Raw genomic sequence first — 25524 nt, 5'->3', positions numbered from 1 at the left:
GGATTTCCATTTTCTCGATACTGGGCTGCGCTTCTGCGCAGTCTAGTATCTCTGAACATGAGGGCGCTGCTGTCGGCGCGCTCATATTCTCTCAGCAGCACGGGGAGAAGGAAGCAGTCTCTCCCTCCCCCTGTGCCGCTGCCACCAATGAGAAGAGAGGGCGGAGGAGGGGCGAGCGCACTGCGCCACCAATGATATGACTTTTTCTACAAAGAGCGGCGCGCCGCTCCGTTCGCCTGCTGTGCCCCATTACTGTCTCCTCTCCTGCTCCACATGCTGATTACTATCAAAGCGATGGGGAGGAGACATCAGCTTCACTAGTGGGTGTTCCTTCTCCCTGCGCTGCGATTGGACAGCGCTACAGCCAGGAAAAAGGAGCGCCCACTAGAGAAGCTGATGTCTCCTCCCCATTACTCCGATAGTAATTATCATATGGAGCAGGAGAGGAGACAATAACGGGGCACTGCAGGCGAACGGAGCGGCGCCCAGGAATAATGGTGAGTGCAGGGACATCGCTGGGCGCCGCTCTGTGTAGCCTAATACTTAAAGTCTGGACCCAGGAAAAGTAGTCTTTAACACATAATACAGGAGGCGGGTGCCGGCAGCAGAATCACATTGCCGGCACCCTGCCCCTGACAGGGAGCTGCGATCAGCAGCAGTTAACCCCTTAGGTGCGGCACCTGAGGGGTTAACTGCCGCTGATCTGCCAGTAACCGCCTCCTGTATTAAGGGGTAATTATCATTGGTGGTGCAGTGTGCCCCCTCAACCCCCATCCCATTAAAATCATTGGTGGCACAGTGCACCGGCCCCTCTCAACCAACCAGTATTTAAATCATTGGTGGCAGTGGCCACAGGGTCCTCTCCCCTCCCCCTCATTGGTGGTGCAGTGGCAGCTTCTGATCGGAGCCCCAGCTGTGTAAGCCTGGGGCTCCGATCGGTTACCATGGCAGCCAGGACGCTACTGATGCCCTGGCTGCCATGGTAACATCCCTGATGCTGTGTGCACAAAGCACAGAGCAGCAGGGACAGTGTGAGGTCTTATTCACCCTGATAGAGCTCTATCAGGGTGAATAGGACAAGGGATGAAAGATCCCAGGTTCTGGCCCCTAAGGGGGGAAATAGTTATTAAATAAAAAGTGTAAAAAAAAAATTAAAAAAAAAAAAAGGAAAAAAAACCCCCACCAAAATATTAAGTATGAATCACCCCCTTTTCCCAATTTCACATATAAAATGTATAAATAATAAACATATTACATAACGCCACGTGAGAAAAGTCCAAACTATTAAAATATAAAAAAAATCTATGCGGTGAACGCCGGAACAAAAAAAATTAATAAAAACTGCGCGATTCGCCATTTTTTAAAATGCGGAATGCACGTGGCTTTTTTGGTTTATTTTTTTTGCATGGTATCGAATGGTATCGAGTATCGCAATACTTTTTCATGGTATCGAAACCAAATCAAAAATTTGATATCGCAACAACTCTACCTCCAGGCCCACCAGCCGAGAAATGACAATGGTTGGTTTAACTACAAATTACTACTTCACGTGTTACATGGCAAATTAGTCTTGCTTTACTTTCCATTACTCCCTTATCCAGTTCCCCGCATTCATTAATTAATTTTGAATTACTCATAATACTGCATTACTCATTGGAAGATTGGTAGGAATACCAGCCATTTCTATTTAGTAAGTAACATCACAAGTACAGATGCCCCCATCCTGAGATGTGTGGCGTGAGATTACAATGTTTTTAAGAAAACATGCTTTTGTGAGATCGTGTCATGGGATGTCTGTCCTATCCATGTCTATATGTGACCATCCAGTCGTCATGTAGTGAATTGCAACCTGTCAAGGGTTTTGCTAGCATGTGACAATACTGTATTGCATTGGTTTCATGAAAAGTTGAAGTCCTTAACCAAATTCAAGGAGGACAGGTCTGTATTATTACTGTATGTTGAATACAAAAACCAAGCCATTCCTATAGTCCTAAAAAATTCAAGAATAACCTTAGCTGGAGCAGATCTTTTGCTCACAATAGAAGAACCATATTTCCTCTTACTCTGCACGGGACAAGGCAAGTGACAACCATGCTGAACACAATTGACGCTCAAGACGCTTTTCAGAGCCATTGGAGCACTTTCGATTTGGACCTTTTGACCTTTATTAACTCAGACCCGAACCAAATTCGGGTTCACTCATCTTTATTCATTAGGAATTTTCTCTTGATTGGGTGTGCAGATAGCTAGGGCTACCGGGTCATGGGCTGAGTGGCACAAAGATTGCTTCAGCTCCGTGATTTAGATACAGAGCTTGGGTGGGAAACTAAATCTTTGCCCCAGATTAAGGGAAGCTTATCGAGCTGTTGCTTAGCAAAAGATACCACAGACAGCAGGTATGACCATCCTGTGGAGACCTTCTTCAATCATCTGCTATATCAAGAAAAGGCCAATGTCACAGATTCATTATTGCCAGCAGCACCTCCAGGCCCACCAGCCGAGAAATGACAATGATTGGTTTAACTACAAATATTTTTTCATTTGGATCAGGAGGTTGAACAAGTTTTACTACTTCATGTGTTACTTGGCAAATTTGTCACAGCTCTGCCCAGGTACTTGCCTATCTAAAAGTAACATGGTCTTTGTTTTACCCATTAAATCAAATTTAGGTTTTATCCTTTGAATCTAATCAGTATCTTATTCACATAAAAAGCATACCTCAGTTTACATCTCACCAATGATGGTTGCTGCTTCAGAATAGGCTGACAAAGTAGTAACTTGTCCAAGAACACATAAGAGTGCGATAACCCACAATGCCTGAGCGAGCAGTCGGTGCACGTGCAGGGGGTACTTGCAAAATGTTTTGTTCATTTAAGTAATGTCATTTTATTTTTTGTATTCTTAGGATGGTAAAGTATAGGAGTGACAGAGTTAACTTGTGACAGCCCCTGGAGGAAGCTGAGATGTGGACTGTTAGCTCCACCCCTATCTCAGTCTAGAGGACTTTTCAGAGGAAGTGAGCAGTTGTTTTCCTCACTCCTCAGGCTAGGCCTGAATCTACGGAGACTAACCATCTCTGAATGATCTAACAAGGCTGAACCATGTTTACACTGATACTCCGAAAGAGAGAGAAAGGAAATTCTGTAATGGCCAAGAAAAATAAGCAGTAAGGCACACACTGCTATCAAAAGCTACAGACTTTACTGCTGTGAGTGGAATACTGCTAAGACATTCTAAAATCTTGGCATAAGTGATTTTAAATACTACGACACAATCCACACCTAGATACGCCCTGGTCAGTCATTTCCCTGAATCCGTACGCCACAATACTGTATTACAGTGTCTTACCAATAGCATTATTCTGGAGAGGAAGAGTGAAGTACATTGAATCTAAACCCATCTGGGGAATATTTAAACTGTACATTCTTGGAACCATGTTCTGAGATGGTTTGAAATACTACAACCTCCATTTTGCAATACAGTAAAGAGAGATGTTTATTCTGTTAAATCTGACTTGGTTACTAGCTCCTACACCATACACCAGCCATTGCATACCCTACACGCCCTGCCTTGCACCCATACAAATGTTAACGCAAAGGGTGCCCCCAAACTACCATCAGACAGGAGTCCTAACATTGGGGAGTGCCCCAAGGAAAGAAAGGTTGCCCCTCCTTTTACTACATGGCCCAAGGGTGCCACTACCACTCCCATCCTGCTCTGCCTTATCTGGGGCTTGTTGTACAAGCAAGAAATCATAACAAAGAAGAATGGAGAGCAAACATGGTCAGAATAACTGCAAGTCAAAGCCAACATCCCAAAGAATACTTTTTTGAATAAGCAATGGGTTGAAGCTAGAAATGCTAAGCAGATGTGGTAAAAAAAAGTAAGGTCAGAAGCAATCAAAGACCACCAGAAAAAATAAGGGTATACATTCAGCATATGTTCTTTTGCCATACATCGGGGAGGCACGTATATGTTGACAGAACATTGTATCTATATAGTAAAATACATTATTCTTTAACGAGGGTCCACACAAAAAATGTGCACTGCATGGTATATTGGGGACCCATGGACAACATATGCCCATATGAATGGAATAGGTTGGAGGCTAACATCTGAAAATCAACACATGTACTGTATATCTCAGATGAACACCGCAATACCAGTGTGACTCTAAACTAAAAGGTACCCAGAACACTAATGATCCACAGTATTCAAGGCAAAGCAGATAGAAGAACAGGCCATAGAAAGCCTGAGACAATGCTGTAATGAGCACATACATCAAGGATCCAAAGTGTTACCACAAACCCTGCAGTGATGACAGAAATACATGAATTAGTGGACAAAGATATTCTTGATGTAGAGCAGAAATGATAACCTGGAAGAGCTCATGATTCTTGCTTTACTTCCCGTGTATCCAGTTCTCCACACTCATGAGTTAATCTTGAATTACTCATAATACTGCATTACTCAATGAAAGATTGGTAGTTCTATTTGGTAAGCAATATCTCAAGTACAGATGCCCCCATCCTGAGATGTGTGGAGTGAGATTAAAAGGTTTTTAAGAAAACATGATTTTATGAGATCGTGTCATTGGATGCCTGTCCTATCCATGTCTATACGTGACCACCCAGTCGTCGTGTCATGAATTGCAACAACAAGGTTTTGCTAGCATGTGACAATACTGTATTGAGAATTTGTCCTCAACCAAATTCGAGGAGGAGATGTCTGTATTATGTTGAATACAAAAACCAAGCCATACCTATAGTCCTAAAAATCCAAGAATGCCTTAGCTGGGGAAGGTCTTTTCCTCACACTAGGAGAACCATATTTCCTCTTACTCTACAAGGACAAGGGAAGTGACAACCATTCCAAACACAATTGATGCTCTAGGCATTAGTCACCACCACTGTCCAAGACAATGCAGCACGGGGGTCATTAATACTGTTAGCACTGCACTACACGGTCCCATTTATAGTTCCAGTTGTACAGTGTCGTTAATGCATTTAATCAGCGCAGCGAACATAAGGACCCATGACTGCGTAGTTAGCGAGTCTCTTTGAATAGATTCAATGACACAAAGATTGTCACCAGGCACATGACGAAACAGACAAATCTTCATGATCAGTAGTACCCTCACACAGTGCGCTGCATTTTAGTTTCTAGATGTATTTCCAGAGAATGCAATGCTTTACTGTGTCCAGAGCGGAGCACCAGCCATTGGAATATGTTATGTCAGTGCTGCCACATCTATTATCTATGAAGACTATTGTACGTGATAAGATGAGGCACATGGTGATGTGCCCTTCACAACATTAAAATAATACCTGTCTAAAGTAATCCTTCAAACAAGGTCGGGATTTCTACAGTGTATGCTTGTCATCTCTACATTTCATGCTTCCATAGAGAGGTAGAAGTATTGCCGGCTGCAAAAAAAATCTGTTATTTACCAGCGATACATAATGGGCATAAAACAACCGTTACATTATTCTAAAAGTGCAGAGAAATGAGGGGAAAAGGCCCACCCATGCTGTAGTAGATAAGTGAGAGGTGGCAGTGGAGTGTGGGTGTGTCACTGCTGCCGCACCGGTCATTAAAGGGATATTCCGGTTATATTAAAGGGGTTATCCAATGTCTAACACATTCCCCCCCTCCATTGCCCGGGCCCCTCCTCTAGATTATACTTACTCCGCTCCCCAGCACCCACGTCGCTCCTGATCCCCGCACGTCCGGCGCTGCATCTCACCCGGCGGGTGACGCTAGGAAGGCTCATCCCTATCGCAGTCTGCTATTAGCTGCTCTCCCTGTTGCCTGATGTTTTGATCCGCGCGAGGGGGAAGATGCAGTGGTCGCGCGGGGATCAGGAGTGACGCGGGTGCCGGAGAGCAGGTAAGTATAATCTACATAAAGGGCATTGGGAGGCATGTTTTAGACATTGGATAACCCCTTACGTTATCCTCTATCCATAGGATTGGGGAAAACTATTAGATTGGTGGGGGTGGTACTGCTAGGATCCCCACCGATCACAAGAACGGAGCCGAATACAGAGTGAAGTCCCCTGAAATTAACGAAGCAGACGGTAGACAATGTGCTCAGTCGCTCCATTTATTTCTATGGGGGATGGCTGAGTACGAGGGCCTGCTATCTCAGGGACTCCCATAGTAGTGAATGGAGCGGCTTTGTTGCTCAGTTTAGGGGCTTAATGCGGTACTTGGCTCATGTTTGTGGGGGTCCCAGCAGTAGGACCACTGCCAATCTAATAGTTATCCTCTATCTTGTGGATTGGAGATAACTTAATATGACCAAAATACCTCTTTAAGATAAAACTCCAAATAAGAAGTCATGTGGAGTTGTCTGGCAGGAATCATATAGACACCATGGCACATACAGCATGAGCAATATGATGTCTGTAACTGTGGCATCATGACCGGCAAGTATTATATAACCAGTACCACCATTAGTCAGGTGAGCCTACGGCTGGTATTACTGGGTGAGGGAGAACATCTACATGTCAGAATATACAGATGCTGTAAGATATCAGGAAGTGCTTCCAGTGACTTGAAAGAACGTGGCCAGGCTCTGGAATCTTACTTCCATATGTTCTCGACATTGTTTATTCGATTCTCAAATTGCTCAAGTAATTCCCAGATTTTGATTTGAGTTTCTGCACGACGGACAGAGGACTGCTATCAGTGAAAATCTTGTGTTTTTTCGGACTGCTATCAGTGAAAATCACTATTTACTGCATTCTGATTAATTAAATTCAATTCTAATATTTATTATAAAGTTTTTTCAATAAGATTCCCCCAAAATTTCCAGATATTACAAGCTTTAGGGAACTATCCTCAAAGGTGATATCTAGTCTGCTCGGAAATAAAATCCAGCAATATGGAAGTGTTTTGGGGATAGATATCATGGGGAACTTTATAAAAACCATTGTAAATCCTCATGCGTGCACTGCAAGTTCTAGAACAGCATGCAAAAAACGGAACACAGAAACAAAATACATTTGTGTGCAATTCCCATGTAGAGAATTTTCGTAGGCTGTTATGTTACAGGTTTACTGTGAATTTTCTGGAATTTCAGAAGGCAAAGGATGAAACGGGCTGCAAATGAGTTACAGGGGAATTCTGGCATGGACTTTCCGCACCATGGATTGATATCAGTGGAAACCAAAAATCTGCTATTCACAGCGAAGTGACATTCTGATTGTAAATCACTGAATTTGTGAATTAATATCATTGCAAAATAATTTCAATAAGATTCCTCCAAGTTTCCAGGTATTATAAGCTTTATTGTTAGAAAGGTAACACTTAGTCTCCTAGGGAAAAAATAATGAAATATGGAAAAGTTTTACAGATAGGTATACAAGTACAATATAGGAAGAACAAGTGCCCAATGCAGGTATTAGTTATTCCAATCCTAGATTAGAGGTTCAGAGTCTCTCTATTTAAGGAATGGTAAAGCACTTTACATAGGACTGCAGGTGACATCTACTGCATTATCTGTATTCAGATCACTGTGCTATCTGTGGTGTTACATAGGACTGCAGGTGAGGCTTTTATGACATATGCACAGGAGTCCAATAGATGCAGGTCCAACCACAGAAGTAAATGGACAAATCCTCACATGTGGAACCACCTCTTCATACACTGCAGTTGGAAAATGAAGCTCTATTCTCGAGATTACGCATCATTGGACTTTTATAGTATATCGACAGAAGAGCCAGGTGAGGAATACCCCTTTAATTGATTGTCACTTGGTATTGTAGGTTTACCCTGTGATTGCTACATAGGAAAGCTCACTTATCAACAGATTGCCCACCCTTCACCATGTATCGCCCACTTACCCAACTGCTCCGCTCAGCGACGACTGCAAAGGCTTAGAGGAAACATTGATTTCATCTCTAATGATAAATTCTTTCTGACTGAGAGAAAGAAGATCAATGTGAATTGCTGCCATGGACAGACAGAATGGCAACTGGTCCTGTCCAATTAACTCAGCTGATGGCTTTCCAATTAATATGCTTAACCTCAAGCATCTCTTGGATCAGACCAGTCACAAGGTTTAATTCTAGACTCCCTGTAGGACTGGAGCAATGGAGAGGTTGATTCTTGCCTGGTGTTCAGTGGGTTTCTCGTCTCTCCAGGCTCTAGCAAAGTCCTTGCAGCTTATGACAGGAACCCGTGCTGATCTGAGAGATCATTACGGTATATGAACGTCACACAGTCCCATAGTAGACCCAATAACTGGGCAGAAGGAAGTGGTCTGGGGAGTATAGAACCATGGGGGTCCCCAGTCGTTTCTTGGAGCACTGTTTTGAATAATTGAAATTGGGTTTTTGGTGGCCGCGTGCCCCCCAATAGGTGAGTATCCTTGAGAAGGATCCCACAAATCAGACAATTATGGGATAGACTTGAATTAGGAAGCTTGTTATTCCCTCCTGCCCTACTAACAGTATATCCTGCCTCGTTCTGTGGATGTCTTCTTATTTAAATACGTGTTAATAATTCATTAGAATATATATTGCTTTGACTGATGAAATCTGAACACATAACCAGAGGGCAATGAAAATAAGTAAATATAGAAAATAAATACCAAACTGTCTGATGCAGTTTGGCGCGATTTCTTGAAACCTCTCTAGGGGACAATATCTTGGAATGTTTTATCATCGCTGGAGATGATTATTCAAAATAATCAAATCAGTTTGAGGATAAATTTGCTTTATCCTGACTGCTTAGCCGTGACTCAGGAAGAAACTTACCAGAAGGACTGCAAATAGTAATAGAACATGAAAACACAAACATCTCCCATGCATTTCTACATCTAGGTGAAGTCCCTTCCGTGTTCTTATCCAAATAGACACCAACGGTACATATACAGCAGTCTAGGTGATTTCACAATGCATACAGTATATTGTGGAGATTTACTAAGCGCAGCAGAATTTAGTTTTAATTTGTACCAAAAAACTAATAGCGGCATCTGACAGTAATAATAAAGTGTAAAATCTAAAAAATATAAATAAAATCATACTTACCACATCCATTTGCTCACGACGAGCCGGCCGCCCCCAACTTGATTGAAGATTTAGTGCAAAATATTGCACGGCCAATGATGACATCATCACGTAAGCCGGCATGGTGACCGGACACGGGATTTCGTGCGAGAGCTGCGGCTGGCCCTTCGTGAGCAAATGGATGAGGCCAGTATGATTTTTTTTTTTTTTTTACCTCCATTCAAGGAAAATCGATTTGCCTCCACAAAGCACAAGAAAATTCAGCTTCGCTTTCCCTGAAATTCGGCTCGTGACTTAAAATGTGCCACCACATGCCAAAATTGCGCCACGAAAAATATGAGCAAGTTAAGCAAACCGATAAGTGGTGTAAGTTAGACCAAATTTTGTAAATTCAGTACGCACCAGATTTATCATTCACTTTGATTTATCTATTGTATCTTTAGACTGCCTGGTCTCAAGCAATAATTATTACATACAGTAGGATAAGTGAATCTCTAAACAACACCAACCACCCTTTGGTGGTGCAAATGACTAAATCTCCAAAATATCCCTTATGATTCCCACAAAATCACCAAAACATGAAAATAAAAACTTTATTTAATCAATGTTAAAATTGGGCTCAGTTCCCAAAATATATGCTGAGGAAAGGGTAAAAACCTGATTTCACAGTTACCTTTTTGGAGCTTTCTTGTTACATGCATATATATTACATTTGCAACATTGTACAAACCCGTTGTAACCTATTGTGAATATACTGCATATGCCACTCATTAAGGCCCGTTGAAGATGGCCATTCGATTACTCTCCATGGAGCACATTTTATCAATTCATGATGTCCTCATGGGGTTAGACCTCCTGAGGACCAGACTTTTAACCAGGATTTCAGTAACCAGTCCATTTGTGAAACACTTTGGGACTAGAGCACTCACAGTACATAGCCACCGGCATCCTTACAGCACTTCCTTCAGACTCTAAAGCCTGCGGCTCTTATTCTATTTCCTAGTGACACCTCTGAGGATTTCATTCTCCAGGACCTGTCTCTTTCTAACTCTCAAACGTCCTTGGCATCAGATTAAATATGCGTAGAATTGTATAGGAAAGAAGCCAGGTATGACCGCTGACAACCTGGGAAGGATGATTTTAAAGGATTCCCAAATAATGTGTTTTGGATGCCCATAGAAAAGCAAATGGCATGCAACTAATGTAAGACCCACAAAAGCCCACATGATAGACCTCATAAACATATTTTATGTTGATTTTAGACTTGTTCCATGATACCATTTTTAGGCTTCAAGTCTTTCCCCCGAACCCATTATCAGTGTTGGATTGGCGTTCTTTAGAAGCACCACAAGAAATGATATTGAAGGTCTACTTCTAACTGCATTGTAATCTTAGTGGTCATCATTGTACACACAGGACATATCCTCAGTAATGGCTGTACCAATTGACCAATTTCTGTCCAATCAGAACAATAGTTGGTGTGTGTAATTGGTCATCTGATCAACGATTTAATCAGAAAATCTGTCAGATAATCTGTAGGTCTAACAGGTTATTTGTGAATCATCCCATAAGAAATAGACCCTAATGGCAAGTGATTGGTTCCACAGTCAGTCAAATGGGATATGCTCCTGCTGAACTTTTGGGGACCCTTATCGTGGTAAAGCCTGGGCCCCATGGAGGATCCCCTTCTACTCTGGGACTGGGAGGTCAATGTGATCCTTCCTATAAAAACTAAGACCCAACATTGTCTAGTAACCATAAGAAAACCATTGCCTATATGAGATGTATGAAGAAACAAGTAAAAAAGGAAACAAAAGAAACCATCAGTTCTACCTAAATAGAACCAAAACCTAAGTTAAAGGGGTTGTCCGGGTTCAGAGCTGAACTCGGACATCCCTCCATTTTCACCCAGACAGCCCCCCTGACATGAGCATCGGAGCAGTACATGCTCCGATGCTCTCCTTTGCCCTGCGCTAAATTGTGCAGGGCAAAGGCATTTATAGGAGTTCCGGTGACGTATCGGGGCTCTCCATGGGGCTGACAGGAACACCGGTGACATCACCGGCACTGATGGGCGGGATTTAACTCTGCCCTAGCCAGTAAAACGGCTAGGGCAGAGCTAAAGCCCGCCCCTCAGAGCCGGTGACGTCATCGAACACACTGCCGGGCGGAAGTTACCGTCCGGCAGTGTGTTATTGAAAACAAAAAAGCCTGTGCCCTGCGCGATTTAGCGCAGGGCTCGGGAGCGCATCAGAGCATGAGATGCTCCAATGCTAGCCTCAGGGGGGCTGTCTGGGTGAAAATAAGGGTATGTCCGGGTTCAGCTCTAAACCCGGACAACCCCTTTAATAACAAGTTTGCATTAATGGCTACAGAAAAAAACACGGCGTACAGCTTAGACAAATATGGGTACATTATACTCAGTTGCACATATGCCAACTTCCTAAAAAAATCCCTTAGAATTTCTGTGCATTATGTCAAAAAATATGGATGAGAAGTCACATTAAAATATTTAACAGTTTTCAAAGCAGCACCTTGATCTGAATACCTTTGTAATTAGGCATTTTGTATGACCACTAAGTTATTCAATAAAATCTATCTGTATAGTACCGCCTGCTGTTTGCTTTTTTTTTTACTTCTTTGTTCACCTCAGTGAGGTGGACACACGTGCTCAGTTCCATCCTTCCTTCATCTGCTGTCAGCTGCAGTAGAAAGGACAAACTCCCTGAGAAAAGACACACCTCCTGAGCTGCCAGCTTAAAAAATAAATCTAGCACAGCAATGAATGGGGAGACCCTTGGATCCATATGAGGTATAGGGCTGGTTCTAGCTTTGAAGCTAGAAAGAAATTGTCATGTACTGCATGATGTCTTATTAATCATACACTGCGTGCAGAATTATTAGGCAAATTAGTATTTTGACCACATCATCCTCTTTATGCATGTTGTCTTACTCCAAGCTGTATAGGCTCGAAAGCCTACTACCAATTAAGCATATTAGGTGATGTGCATCTCTGTTATGAGAAGGGGTGTGGGCTAATGACATCAACACCCTATATTAGGTGTGCATAATTATTAGGCAACTTCCTTTCCTTTGGCAAAATGGGTCAAAAGAAGGACTTGACAGGCTCAGAAAAGTCAAAAATAGTGAGATATCTTGCAGAGGGATGCAGCACTCTTAAAATTGCAAAGCTTCTGAAGCGTGATCATCGAACAATCAAGCGTTTCATTCAAAATAGTCAACAGGGTCGCAAGAAGCGTGTGGAAAAACCAAGGCGCAAAATAACTGCCCATGAACTGAGAAAAGTCAAGCGTGCAGCTGCCAAGATGCCACTTGCCACCAGTTTGGCCATATTTCAGAGCTGCAACATCACTGGAGTGCCCAAAAGCACAAGGTGTGCAATACTCAGAGACATGGCCAAGGTAAGAAAGGCTGAAAGACGACCACCACTGAACAAGACACACAAGCTGAAACGTCAAGACTGGGCCAAGAAATATCTCAAGACTGATTTTTCTAAGGTTTTATGGACTGATAAAATAAGAGTTAGTCTTGATGGGCCAGATGGATGGGCCCGTGGCTGGATTGGTAAAGGGCAGAGAGCTCCAGTCCGACTCAGACGCCAGCAAGGTGGAGGTGGAGTACTGGTTTGGGCTGGTATCATCAAAGATGAGCTTGTGGGGCCTTTTCGGGTTGAGGATGGAGTCAAGCTCAACTCCCAGTCCTACTGCCAGTTTCTGGAAGACACCTTCTTCAAGCAGTGGTACAGGAAGAAGTCAGCATCCTTCAAGAAAAACATGATTTTCATGCAGGACAATGCTCCATCACACGCGTCCAAGTACTCCACAGCGTGGCTGGCAAGAAAGGGTATAAAAGAAGAAAATCTAATGACATGGCCTCCTTGTTCACCTGATCTGAACCCCATTGAGAACCTGCGGTCCATCATCAAATGTGAGATTTACAAGGAGGGAAAACAGTACACCTCTCTGAACAGTGTCTGGGAGGCTGTGGTTGCTGCTGCACGCAATGTTGATGGTGAACAGATCAAAACACTGACAGAATCCATGGATGGCAGGCTTTTGAGTGTCCTTGCAAAGAAAGGTGGCTATATTGGTCACTGATTTGTTTTTGTTTTGTTTTTGAATGTCAGAAATGTATATTTGTGAATGTTGAGATGTTATATTGGTTTGACTGGTAAAAATAAATAATTGAAATGGGTATATATATATTTTTTTTTAAGTTGCCTAATAATTATGCACAGTAATAGTCACCTGCACACGCAGATATCCCCCTAAAATAGCTAAAACTAAAAACAAACTAAAAACTACTTCCAAAAATATTCAGCTTTGATATTAATGAGTTTTTTGGGTTCATTGAGAACATGGTTGTTGTTCAATAATAAAATTAATCCTCAAAAATACAACTTGCCTAATAATTCTGCACTCCCTGTATTGTCTACTATGACATACTAATTCAAGGTGTCATCACTGTTGCAGGCCTTCCCAATGATGAATGCAAAGGTGAAAGTCCTATAACTCAAGTCAACTACAGCACCAATCGAAACCACTAAAAATAATATGTTCTGGTGACATATCATACATATGGGTAATAAGAAGAAGGAAGGAGCTTAAAAAGTTCACAAAATAACCACAAGCTTCCCTATGCCTCAGATAATACAACACTAAAGGGGCTGTCTGGCCAGTAGCATTTTAGAATTTTTTTTAAAAAGCCATACTCGCCTCTTGGGTCCCATATAGCTCCTGTCTTGACGTTTCCTCTGTCTTCTCCCCACCCCCTCTCCACTTCCTGATCCCTCTCCACGCAGGAAATAAGACTGCTCATGTGATCACTGGCCGCAGCATTGACCAGTGATTATAGAGGAAGCAGAGACTGGTGGGGTACCCAGGTAGCATCGGAATGGGAGTGGCAAGAGCTTAGTGAGATGAATATGATTTCTTTTATTTTTATAAGCCATTCTGAACTCAGCCAGACAACCCCTTTAAAGGGATGGTCCCATGAGTATGATCGATCTGACCATCAACACTACTCTTCTACAAGGAACGAGAAGAACAAGCACCTATCCCACCTCCAAGCCCTGGATCAGTATTTGTGATGGCATGGTTCAGCAATAGGAAAGGAAATGTTTATAGCCCTATAGGAATGACTTTTAGTAGGATTCATTATTGACTTATTAACACAGATATCATTTATTTTATAGGACTTAAAGGCTATGTACACCTTCGGACACAATTTTTGTTTATGATTGCATGTTACTCATTTTTGACTAAAAATCATATTTTCAATTGGCCTTTATTAAAAATATTGAGCCTTTCTGTCACAAAGGTGACTGGCACATTCACTTTTCTAATAAACCTTATGTCTAAACAACTAAGAGGACACAAACACTAATTTAAGCCACATTCTTATCAGTAAGATAAGGATCGATAATAATAAGTGTTCATAAGGTCAGAAAGCAGAGATAAGGAGTCCGTCAGCTCTCCAACTGACAGAAAAGAGAGAAAATCCACAGACTGCTCCTACAGCATCTCAGCTCTGTACAGAAAAAAGGATTCTATATTTTAATAAAGACCAATTGAAAATATTTTAGATCAAAATGAGTACAATGCAATAATAAATAAAAAATGCCCCCAAAGGTGTACATAGCCTTTAAAATCATCACCGTATGATGCACATTATATCAAGTACAGGTGTTGTAAACCTTAACTTGACACTTTATGTATTCAATACAAGGCTGCAGCAAACTTTTAACTGATACTTACCCCAACAAAAACCATTGAAAATGGAATAGTAAAGTTTGCAGCAACTGGGGATTTAACACATTTAGGGGGTCATTTATTAAGACCGGCGTTTTAGACGATGTATCCCCCGAAGTTATCCATCCACCGGTCTAAATCTACGCTAAACTCCTTGCTGGTGCAGATAAAAAAAAAATTCTACCCCGAAAACAGGCATAGAAAATAGTAAATGAGAAAACCATTAAATTCAGTTAACATAAAAGACCCAAGAATCAGCATAAAATCAAATACAATGTATAAGACGTGTTCTTCCATTTACGTACACATAACAGTACTCACTATCAAAGAAGGGGCGCAGATATTTGTTATATCCTTTCATGAGCTTCTGGATTGTAGGGGGAAGGATCTCTCCCTCCTTTCCTTCTGCATTAACGGTGGGAATGTAAAATACGCTGGTGGAAATAATAAGAAATAAAGTATAACTATCTTAATACTTTGAAATGACAATGACTGATACAGTCACATTAAAATGTATTGTACATTTGAATATATATGTCTCAAGTAAATATAGTCCGTGAATAATTCAGGTGTCTTAAGTGCTTTTTGACCCCATAGTGACAAAACTAATTTTATCTTTAAATGGGTTATCCTGCAAATAATATTGATGACCTATCCTCGGGATAGGTCATCAATATCAGATTAGTGGGGGTCCGACACCCAGGAACCCCGCAAATCAGTTAGAAGAGCACCACAGGCTCTTCCTAAGCCATATGACATCACCAAACATTGGTCACGTGGCCAAGTTGCAGCTCAGCCCCATTGAAGTGAACGGGGCTGAGCCACAATGCCAAGCTCAGCTACTGTACTGCTGGGAGTCTGGTGAGCGCAGCGGCTCCCTAAAGCAGCCGATTGGCAGGGGTATCGGTACTCTGAGCCAGCCGGTATGATAATGAAAACCTATCTTGAGGATAAGTTATTATTACCATTTCCTGGATAATCCCTTTAAAGGCTTCTGATAGAGCGTCAGGTCATGCATGAGCATTGATTCTTTCTCTATGGGAGCGGTGGATATGGCCGAGCGGTGTACTCGGCTACCTTCTACGCTCCCATAGAGAATGAGTAGAATGTCGGTGAGCATGCACGACCTGCCATTCCATCAGAACGTCGGAACAGGACCCCCGTTCTCAGGATTAGTGGGGGTAACAGCGGTGAGACCCCCCAACGATTAACTAATTTTGCAGATAGCTTATAAACTTGCCACAACCCCTTTAAAGATAATGTCCCTGTTTTACATTCTGTGCTAATTGATTTCTCAGGGGGATGATGTCGGGGAAAGAAGGATCAGACAAGTTGAATTTCAAAGCACAATCCTTTCACTCTGGGAGGAGATCAGCTGCTGCAAGAGGTGTCTGGCGGTGGATTCTCCTCTCTTTCTATTAAAAACACATGAATGCTTGGCTGAACTAAGCATACCTGTGTAAGGAGTAGCTGTAGGAATGTTTATCCATATGTTAAAGGTGTATGAGCATCTTTTAATAGCTGTTGGCCAAAGCTAGCCCTTTGGATTATGCAAAATTACTCATTATAAAATTATGACTAATGTTCAGATTTATGTGAATTTTTTTTTTTTTTATATTTACCTGCAAATTGTGAAAAATAGTTTTTTGAAAACCAAAATAAAATATACTTTGCATAGGCATATCTATAGAAGGTGCAGAGGTAGCTGCCACACTAGGCTATTGTGCCTGAGGAGACCAAAAGACCCTTCTGCTACATAGGTAGACACCAGTGTTATAGCTAGTGTTGAGCGAATCAAAGTATCTGAAGTGGACTTTGATCCAAATTTCAGAGGAAACTCTATTGATCACGAAGCCGAATTTCCTCGTGCATCATGGTAATTGATCAATTTTCACTGAAATGAAGGTAAAAAAAATAAAAGCATACTCGACTCATCCATGCCGTCACGGCTATCATGATTGAAGAACCCGCGGTGATGTATGACGTCACCACGCCGGCCAGCGTTATGATGGCATCATGTGTTACCACACCTGCTCCCTGCTACTGTCTTTATTGGGCTAACAAAATGTCATCTTATGTATGGTTGTCCAGGTTCTATAAACTGTGCATTCCGAATCTGCAACTGTCATGTAATAAGCCAAGTTCACCAGCATTTATTTATTGCTTCGGAGCCAAAGCCTGGGATCCAGCTGTATCCAGGTAGGACCACCGTGACACACATAAAGAGACATTCAGGTCGCACTACACCACTCAGCAATTCCACCACCTGGGACACGATATATAGAGGGCCCCTTGGGGAGTCCGCCTGTCGCACATGCACCATGCATGATTTTGCGTTGGATCTCCAAACATGATGGCTACGTCGGCCTCTTCAATTTCAAATGGATGAGTTGACTATTTTTTTAACTGATTAACCCCTGAAAGCCTTCATTTTTTATCTCAGATGCCGCGATCAGTGATGAATGGGGCATCTAAGGGGTTCAATGATGGGGGGGGCGACATAATTGCTGTTCCCCGTCATTGCACCCACTACTTACAAAGAAACATCTTCTTACCTATAAAATACATTTACTGTACATTTACAGGAACAAGTAAAATAAACTACTTTACCTGCATAAAACTGATAGCAGTGCCAATTCCAGGCAATACATTTTTAGGTCTGAAATGGCAGCAGAGGCAGCGGTACGTCCTGCAATGACAAAGGAAAACCATCATTATGTGACATCAAGATCCAGGTGGTCAATTATAACAAACAAAGAAATCCCTCAAAAGAGTTACTACGCAACTATTGACCAAAATTTTTAATTATTAACGGCCACTAGGACCACGCGTATTTTTGCAACTCCTCTGACTAATTGTATAAAACTCAATTTTATTATGTTTCTTTTAAAACCAACATATTGCTTGGGAACATAAAGTGGGGAGATTAAAACTTTCAGGAGTGACAGTCACACTATAAGTAGCCAGTGATTCTGTGTACAGCTTTTGTCCAACCTCGGACTTGCCCCCTAGTAGCTACTCACACAGCATTAAAGCATTCTTGCTGCAATCTTGTTGGAAGCTAAGATCGCAGGCATGCGCGGATCCAGTGGTTAGTGGAAACGGAGGAAAAGTTCTTGCGCATGCGCACATCACCACTGTGAAGCCGGAGGACGCAGGTTAATTACGCATGTGGGCGCACTGGCAATGACATCACCATTAGGACCGGGCTGGCTGACGGGAGGGGAAGGAGATGACGTCAACAGCCCGGTCATATAGTATACACCCTCAGTCTAAGTGACGGGGTACCCACCTATTGGTGGGACGCTGGTGGAACGCACATCTATCGGCAGCATCCCCTCCCCTGAAATAAAATGATTGGACATCAAAATAAACCGGAAGGTTTAAAAAGCCCTGACCCCGCCCCCAACATTCACCTGATAGTTTCCCCTGAAGACGCCGACAGGCTCGGCGAAACATGTATGGATTCAGGTTGTTAGGTTTTAGACAGGAGTTAGACAGGGAATCCTATATGGGTCTCAAAATAAGAGACTCTACATAAATGATTTATAAAAATATGTAGGCAAGTCCGAGGTTGGACAAAAGCTGTACACAGAATCACTGGCTACTTATAGTGTGACTGTCACTCCTGAAAGTTTTAATCTCCCCACTTTATGTTCCCAAGCAATATGTTGGTTTTAAAAGAAACATAATAAAATTGAGTTTTATACAATTAGTCAGAGGAGTTGCAAAAATACGCGTGGTCCTAGTGGCCGTTAATAATTAAAAATCAAGATCCAGGTCACACTGATCTACTGGGTTTGGAGCACAGTTGGAATGGGCGATGCTTGACCCAAGGATAGAGAAGAACGAACGTCATAAAATTTGTTTTGGGTCAATTTGTCTGAATCAACCAAGGAATTCAATCCTGATACAAATGGATTCTGAAAATCACTGAAAAAAATACAAAACATCCTGCACAATATAATAATGAATATGAGAATGTGCATGGCTACATTTATAAAATCACAGAAAATAATGCACTAAGCAAACACAACATATGGACTAAGGGTACTTTCACCCTAGCATTAGAAGAATCCGGCAAACGGATATCATTTGTTTCCGGATCCGGATGCGGATCCCTCTGACAAATGCATTGAAATACTGGATCCGTCTCTCTTGTGTCATCCAGTAAAAAACGGATCTGGTATTACTTATTTTCACATTTTTAAAGGTCTGCGCATGTGCAGACCGGAAAACCGGATCCGTCAATGCTGCAATTTCCTGAACACTTGGTACCGAATCCGGCATTAATACATTTCAATGGAAAGCAATGCCGGATCCGCATTCCATCAAGTGTCCTGGAATTTTGGCCAGAGAAAATACCACAGCATTTTTATTTTTGAGGACTTTGTCCCAGTTAGTTAGGCCTATGGCCTCTCTTAGTTGGCTAAATTTAGCTTTTTTGAAGTTTGGTATTTTTGTTCCTCCCTGAAGAAACACTCTTTTGAATGATAATTAGAAGGTTATTACTACTTTTGTTCGGTCAGGTCTATTGGTTAATACTAAGTCCAGTATGGCCGTCCCTCTAGTCGGGTCCTGAACCAGTTGGGAAAGGTAATTGTCTTTGGTTATTGCCAAGAACCTGTTCCCTTTATGAGATCTACAGCTTTCAGTTTCCCAGTCTATATCTGGGTAGTTGAAGTCCCCCATAATAACGACCTCTTTATAATCTGCCGCCTTGTCTATCTCGTTTAGTAGTAGATTTTTTTGTGGACACTGGTATATTAGGTGGTTTATGATAAACTACTATTAATAATTTATTATTGTTTTTGCCTCCATGTATTTCTACCCACAGTGACTCCACATGTTCCTCACTGTCATAGTCCTCCTCACACGTCACTAATTCCAGTTCTCCAGTTTTATTAGTCAGGCTTCTGGCATTAGAATACATACATTTAAGAGGTTTATGTATATTTTTTTACCCTACACCTTTCCTTCTGAACTGTTCTAGTCCCTCCTGTGGCGAAACCAACCTCTTCACTGGGATTTGGAGGGGCCTGGCTAATAGCCTCTTGCCCCAGGATTATGGGCCCTCTCATCAGTCAGGCCTCATTTGTTCACAAAGACTTGGACTAACTTGAACCCTGGTCTAATTCGTGCCATTTTGGGATGTTAAATGTCTATGTGTATTGAAAAGGGTGGGACATTGTATACGTTGACTAGGGAGGTCTGTTCCATTGTCTCTCTGTGTGTACTGGCAATGTCCTTTGTCCTGAGAGATAATTGAATTACTTCTCGGTTGTCTCCAGGACAGAGGATATTGTGTATTCGCCTGCCTGTGATGATTGCATCAACCCAGTGTGAGGTAATTCTATCGCGGGCAGAGGGGAGGATTTTCTGTGGGAGTGTCTGAGTGTATTGTACGTGGTTATTGGCTGTTTTTACAAAACCCTGTGGGTGGTAACCTTGTTGGTAGATGTGTATAAATCAATGCTTGTGTTAAAATAAAGAGAGTTCCTGTTTTTATACCTTCATGAAATTTTGGCTCATGTTTGGGGGATGGGATAACTACACTCTTGGGGATTGCTATATCATAATACTCCCCTGAGTATAAGCTCTTGTAAGAGCTTGTTCCTGGTTCCTGTCTCTGCATTTAGGAGAGGTTCACCCACTGGAGCTTGGAACCTTGTCGTAGGTCCAGGGTGGGTAGGAGACGGCGAGACCTCCACCAAGCTTCGGCGGTTCGTGGGGTCTGCAGTGCTGATGGTGCCAAGTGGAGTGCTTGGAGTCCTCTGGAAGCACTAGGAGCAGCTATCGACGGAGGTACCCGGTCGGGGTGCTAGGCGTACCGTTACATTGGTGGCAGTGGTGGGATGGCGTCCTAGTGTGAGGAGAAGCAGCTCGGAGACACCGTTCGTGGAGTATATTGAGGGCAACGCAAGTATCCGTACAGCGCCCCTGGCTGTAGGCTGAGGAAGATCACCCGGATTACAGGGATGCCGAGCGGAAAGGCGTATGGCACCAGGCCCTGGAGGACGTGCAGCGTCGGAGGGTTGAGAGTCTTCCCAGTGAGTAGCAGAGATTGCGAATGCGATTGGCGCTGCGACTACCTCTACCCGGAGAGCAACCATTGATGGAGTGGGTGTCAGAGCTTGAGACACTGGTATGGCAAGAAACCTGGCTGGATGACGCTTACCAAGCACTATGGTGGGACAGAGTACGACAGTCTCCATGGATGGAGGAGTACGCCAAGCCCGAAGGTGAGGAATATAATTGCCCTGGTTTATTGTGGGAGTCTTTTGAAGACATTGACTTCGGGAGCACAGAAGAGTCTAGATTTTGGGACATTACTGACTACAGGTGGGACTTGCACAATTGGCCTACAACTAGTGGGGTGAGGGCATATCTGACCTTTCTGGTCCAAAGGGAGTGGGAACTGGAGCAAGATTATCAACAGTTGTTTCGCTCCATTCAAGCCCAGCGCAAGATACAAGACAGTTGGATACCAGGCCCAGACCTTCAGCCCTACCCCTGGCAAGTCACAGCTGAGGTATCCCCTACTTCCTCACCAACTGTGGAGGTAGGGGACTTCATAGACTGGTACTGGGAGGAACCCCAGTCGGCAGGTGGAGATGGGACCGTAGTCACTCCACCGTCCCAACAGGGTGGCTGGGCAGGCGGCCCAGATCCCCAACTGCCACTGGGAGTACAGGGAGAGGAGATTGTCGGTCCCTTATCTCTGCAACAACCAGAATTACTGGTAGTGGAGACAGTCGGTCTCACTACCCAGCGGCAGTATACTCTACAGGGAGAGGAGACAGTTGGTCTCTCTCCCCAGCGGCAGATGGGGTATCCAGAAGAGGGGGTAAGTGATAGCCCCCCTCCACAGCTCTCTCCCAGCCCAATACTGAGGGTAGTGGGTAAGGCTTTAAACCCCACTGACCCCTCTCCAGCAGAAGAGCTGGCATCAGAGCAGAGCGCCGCTGGCCTCTGCCCTAACCGTTCATTTACTACCCAGCAGGAGTTGGCACCATGCACCCCAGCTGAAGTGCTGGCATCAGGGCAGAGTGCCGCTGGCCTCTGCATTCCCTATCCTATTCTTCAGAGCCGGACTTCCCACAGGCTACCCCAGCGGAAGAGCTGGCATCTGGGCAGAGCGCAGTCGGCCTCTGCCCACCAAGTACTTACAGCTCCAAGCTAGAGAACCACAAGGAAGCAAGGAGTCGCAGATGCCCACTCAACAGCTGGGGACATACAAAACAGAGCCAGGCCCCAAAATTCAACAGGTCCAGTATTGGGTTGTGCTTGGACTGCCAGACTAACTCAGGTACTAACCGTGAGGTCAGGTATCTGGTTAGTCTTCCCTGGGAGGGGGAGATGTGTGGCAAACCAACCTCGCCACTTGGTTTTGGAGGGGCCTGGCTACTAGCCTCTTGCCCCAGGATTATGGGCCCTCTCATCAGCCAGGCTTCATTTGTTCACAAAGGACTTGGACTAACTTGAACCCTGGTCTAATTCGTGCCATTTTGGGATGTTAAATGTCTATGTGTATTGAAAAGGGTGGGACATTGTATACGTTGAGTAGGGAGGTCTGTTCCATTGTCTCTCTGTGTGTACTGGCGATGTCCATTGTCCTGAGAGATAATTGAATTACTTCTCGGTTGTCTCCAGGACAGAGGATATTGTCTATTCGCCTGCCTGTGATGATTGCATCAACCCAGTGTGAGGTAATTCTATCGCGGGCAGAGGGGAGGATTTTCTGTGGGAGTGTCTGAGTGTATTGTACGTGGTTATTGGCTGTTTTTACAAAACCCTGTGGGTGGTAACCTTGTTGGTAGATGTGTATAAATCAATGCTTGTGTTAAAATAAAGAAAGTTCCTGTTTTTATACCTTCATGAAGTTTTGGCTCATGTTTGGGGGATGGGATAACTACATTCTTGGGGATTGCTATATCATAATACTCCCCTGAGTATAAGCTCTTGTAAGAGCTTGTTCCTGGTTCCTGTCTCTGCATTTAGGAGAGGTTCACCCACTGGAGCCTGGAGCCTTGTCGTAGGTCCAGGGTGGGTAGGAGACGGCGAGACCTCCACCAAGCTTCGGCGGTTTGTGGGGTCTGCAGTGCTGACGGTGTCAAGTGGAGTGCTTGGAGTCCTCTGGAAGCACTAGGAGCATCTATCGACGGAGGTACCTGGTCGGGGTGCTAGGCGTTCCGTTACACCTCCTTCCATTCCTACCCCAGTCCCACTACCTTGCCCCCGGTCTCTATCTGCACTATCTTCCCATCCTATAACATAATTACCCTCCCCCCCAGTCCCTAGTTTAAACACTCCTCCAACCTTCTAGCCATCTTTCCCCCCAACACAGCTGCCCTTTCCCCATTGAGGTGCAGCCCATCCCTACGATAGAGCCTGTAGTCAACAGAGAAGTCGGCCCAGTACTCCAGGAACCCAAACCCCTCCTTACTACACTAGTTCTTGAGCCACTTGTTAACCTCCCTAATCTCCTGCTGCCTTTCTTGTGTGGCTCGTGGTACCGGTAGTATTTCTACTTAGCTCTTGACCTAAATCCCTAAAATCATTTTTAAGGACGCTCCACCTACCTCTAACTTTGTCATTGGTTCCGATATGGATCATGACCGCTGGATCTTCTCCAGCCCCTACCAGTAATCTGTCAACTCGAGCACCAGGAAGACAACACACAGTTCGATGATCCCAGTCTTTGTGACAGATCGCCCTATCTGTACCCCTAATAATTGAATCTCCCACTACCAGCACCTGTCTGGCCTGCCCTGCTCTCCTGGTCCCCTGCTCACTGGAGCTGACATTCCCCTGACTGGCAGAGAAAGTGTCCGGCTGCAGCAGTGCTCTCCCTGAACTGGCATCCCCCTCATCTGCCAACTGTGCAAACTTGTTGGGGCGTGTCAGATCAGGGCTAGCCTCCTTGGCACTCTTCCCTCTACCCCCGCTTTCTAACTGTTACCCAGCTAACTACCTCACATAGCCTCCTCGCTACAACCCTCCCACAAGTCTACCCCATAGAGTGCTTGCTCAGTGAGCAGCAAACTCTTTTCCAAATTGGCAACGCTTCTCAGTGTTGAAATTCGCCCATTTAGATACTCGATGTGTGATTCCAAACAGGCAATTTACTTGCATTTTGAATAAAGATATGCACCCTCAAACAGCTGTTCCACGACTGAATACATTAGACAAGATGTGCACTGGACTGCGCTGTCAATAATGGAACACATACTAAGTAGGGATTACGCAAGAAAAGAGAAAAATACAATATAGTACAGTGATAAGAATCTAACCTACTGTAGTCCCCTCCTAAAGTCCCTGAATCTGAAGTCACGTAATCTAAAGTCACACACTTAATACAAACACACACTGGAACTCAAACACGCGAATGCTCACAAACTCGCATTATTTGCCTGCTTGTACAAATGCAGCTCTCAAACCAGCCTGCTTTTTTCCCCTCTGGATTCAAATTTTGTTTTGATATACAGTATGTGTGTGTTGCCTTTCCCTGTTTGTCATTAGGCCTGAGGGAGATTCCTGTACGTACTTCCCTTTGGAGGAACAGGTAGACTCAGTCCTGACATTAGTTCCAGGGTCCTATAGGGTGAGATAGGATTCTAGGTATACAGTGTATGAACTTGCCTACCCTTGGGGCCTGTTCATACTGGTAGTCTGTCAGGACTGGAGTTAGGGTTTTCTCTAGAAGGAGTCCATCTTCCTTCCCTAGTTTCCAGGCCTTATTCCGGTATCCCCTTTCCCTCCTACGCTCAGTGTGGTGTTTTCCTCCCACACAATTTTTGCAGATGACACTAAACTGTGTAAAGTAATTAACACTGAAGAGGCCAGTATACTGCTACAGAGGGATCTGGATAGATTAGAGGCTTGGGCCGAGAAGTGGCAGACAAGGTTTAACACTGACAAATCTAAGGTTATACACATGGGAAGGAATAATGCAAGTCACCCGTACATACTAAATAGTAAAACACTGGGTAACACTGACATGGAAAAGGACCTAGGAATGTTGGTGAACAGCAAACTAAGCAGTAAAACCAGTGTCAGGCAGCTGCTGCCAAGGCTAATAAGATAATAGTTTGCATCAAAAGGGGCATAGATGCCCGTGATGAGAACATACTCCTACCACTTTACAAATCACTAGTCAGACCACACATGGAGTACTGTGTACACTTCTGGGCTCCTGTGAACAAGGCAGACATAGCAGAGCTGGAGAGGGTTCAGAGGAGGCAACTAAAGTAATAACTGGAATGGGGCAACTACAGTACCCTGAAAGATTATCAACATTAGTCTTTTTCACTTTAGAAAAAAGACGACTGAGGGGAGATCTAATTACTATGTATAAATATATCAGGGGTCAGTACAGAGATCTATCCCATCATCTATTTATCCCCAGGACGGTGACGAGGGGACACCCTCTGCGTCTGGAGGAAAGAAGGCTTGTACACAAACATAGAAGAGGATTCTTTACGGTAAGAGCAGTGAGACTATGGAACTCTCTGCCTGAGGAGGTGGTGATGGTGAGTACAATAAAGGAATTCAAGAGGGGCCTGGACGTATTTCTGGAGCGTAATAATATTACAGGCTATAGCTACTAGAGAGGGGTCGTTGATCCAGGGAGTTATTATGATTGCCTGAATGGAGTCGGGAAGGAATTTTTTTTTTTTTGCCTTCCTCTGGATCAACTTGCAGGATAACAGGCCGAACTGGATGGACAAATGTCTT

At 43.7% G+C, this 25524-nt stretch overlaps 1 protein-coding gene across 1 annotated transcript in view; it reads right to left on the bottom strand.

Annotated features, from left to right (window-relative positions):
* LOC121003181 (gamma-aminobutyric acid type A receptor subunit pi) overlaps positions 1 to 25524 on the bottom strand; it is a 116724-nt gene that overhangs the window by 58557 nt on the left and 32643 nt on the right. The window contains exons 2-3 of the mRNA XM_040434820.1: positions 17398 to 17476; positions 15109 to 15221 (exon numbers count right to left, since the gene is read on the bottom strand). Coding sequence (XP_040290754.1) covers positions 15109 to 15221; positions 17398 to 17438 — 154 coding nt within the window. The 5' untranslated portion in view covers positions 17439 to 17476. The remainder of the gene's footprint in view (positions 1 to 15108; positions 15222 to 17397; positions 17477 to 25524) is intronic.

This window comes from Bufo bufo, chromosome 6 (assembly GCF_905171765.1).
Source record: "Bufo bufo chromosome 6, aBufBuf1.1, whole genome shotgun sequence".
Classification (NCBI taxonomy): Eukaryota; Metazoa; Chordata; class Amphibia; order Anura; family Bufonidae; genus Bufo; species Bufo bufo.
The sequence above is the reverse complement of the archived record's forward strand: the minus strand, read 5'-3'. Positions and strand labels throughout refer to the sequence as shown.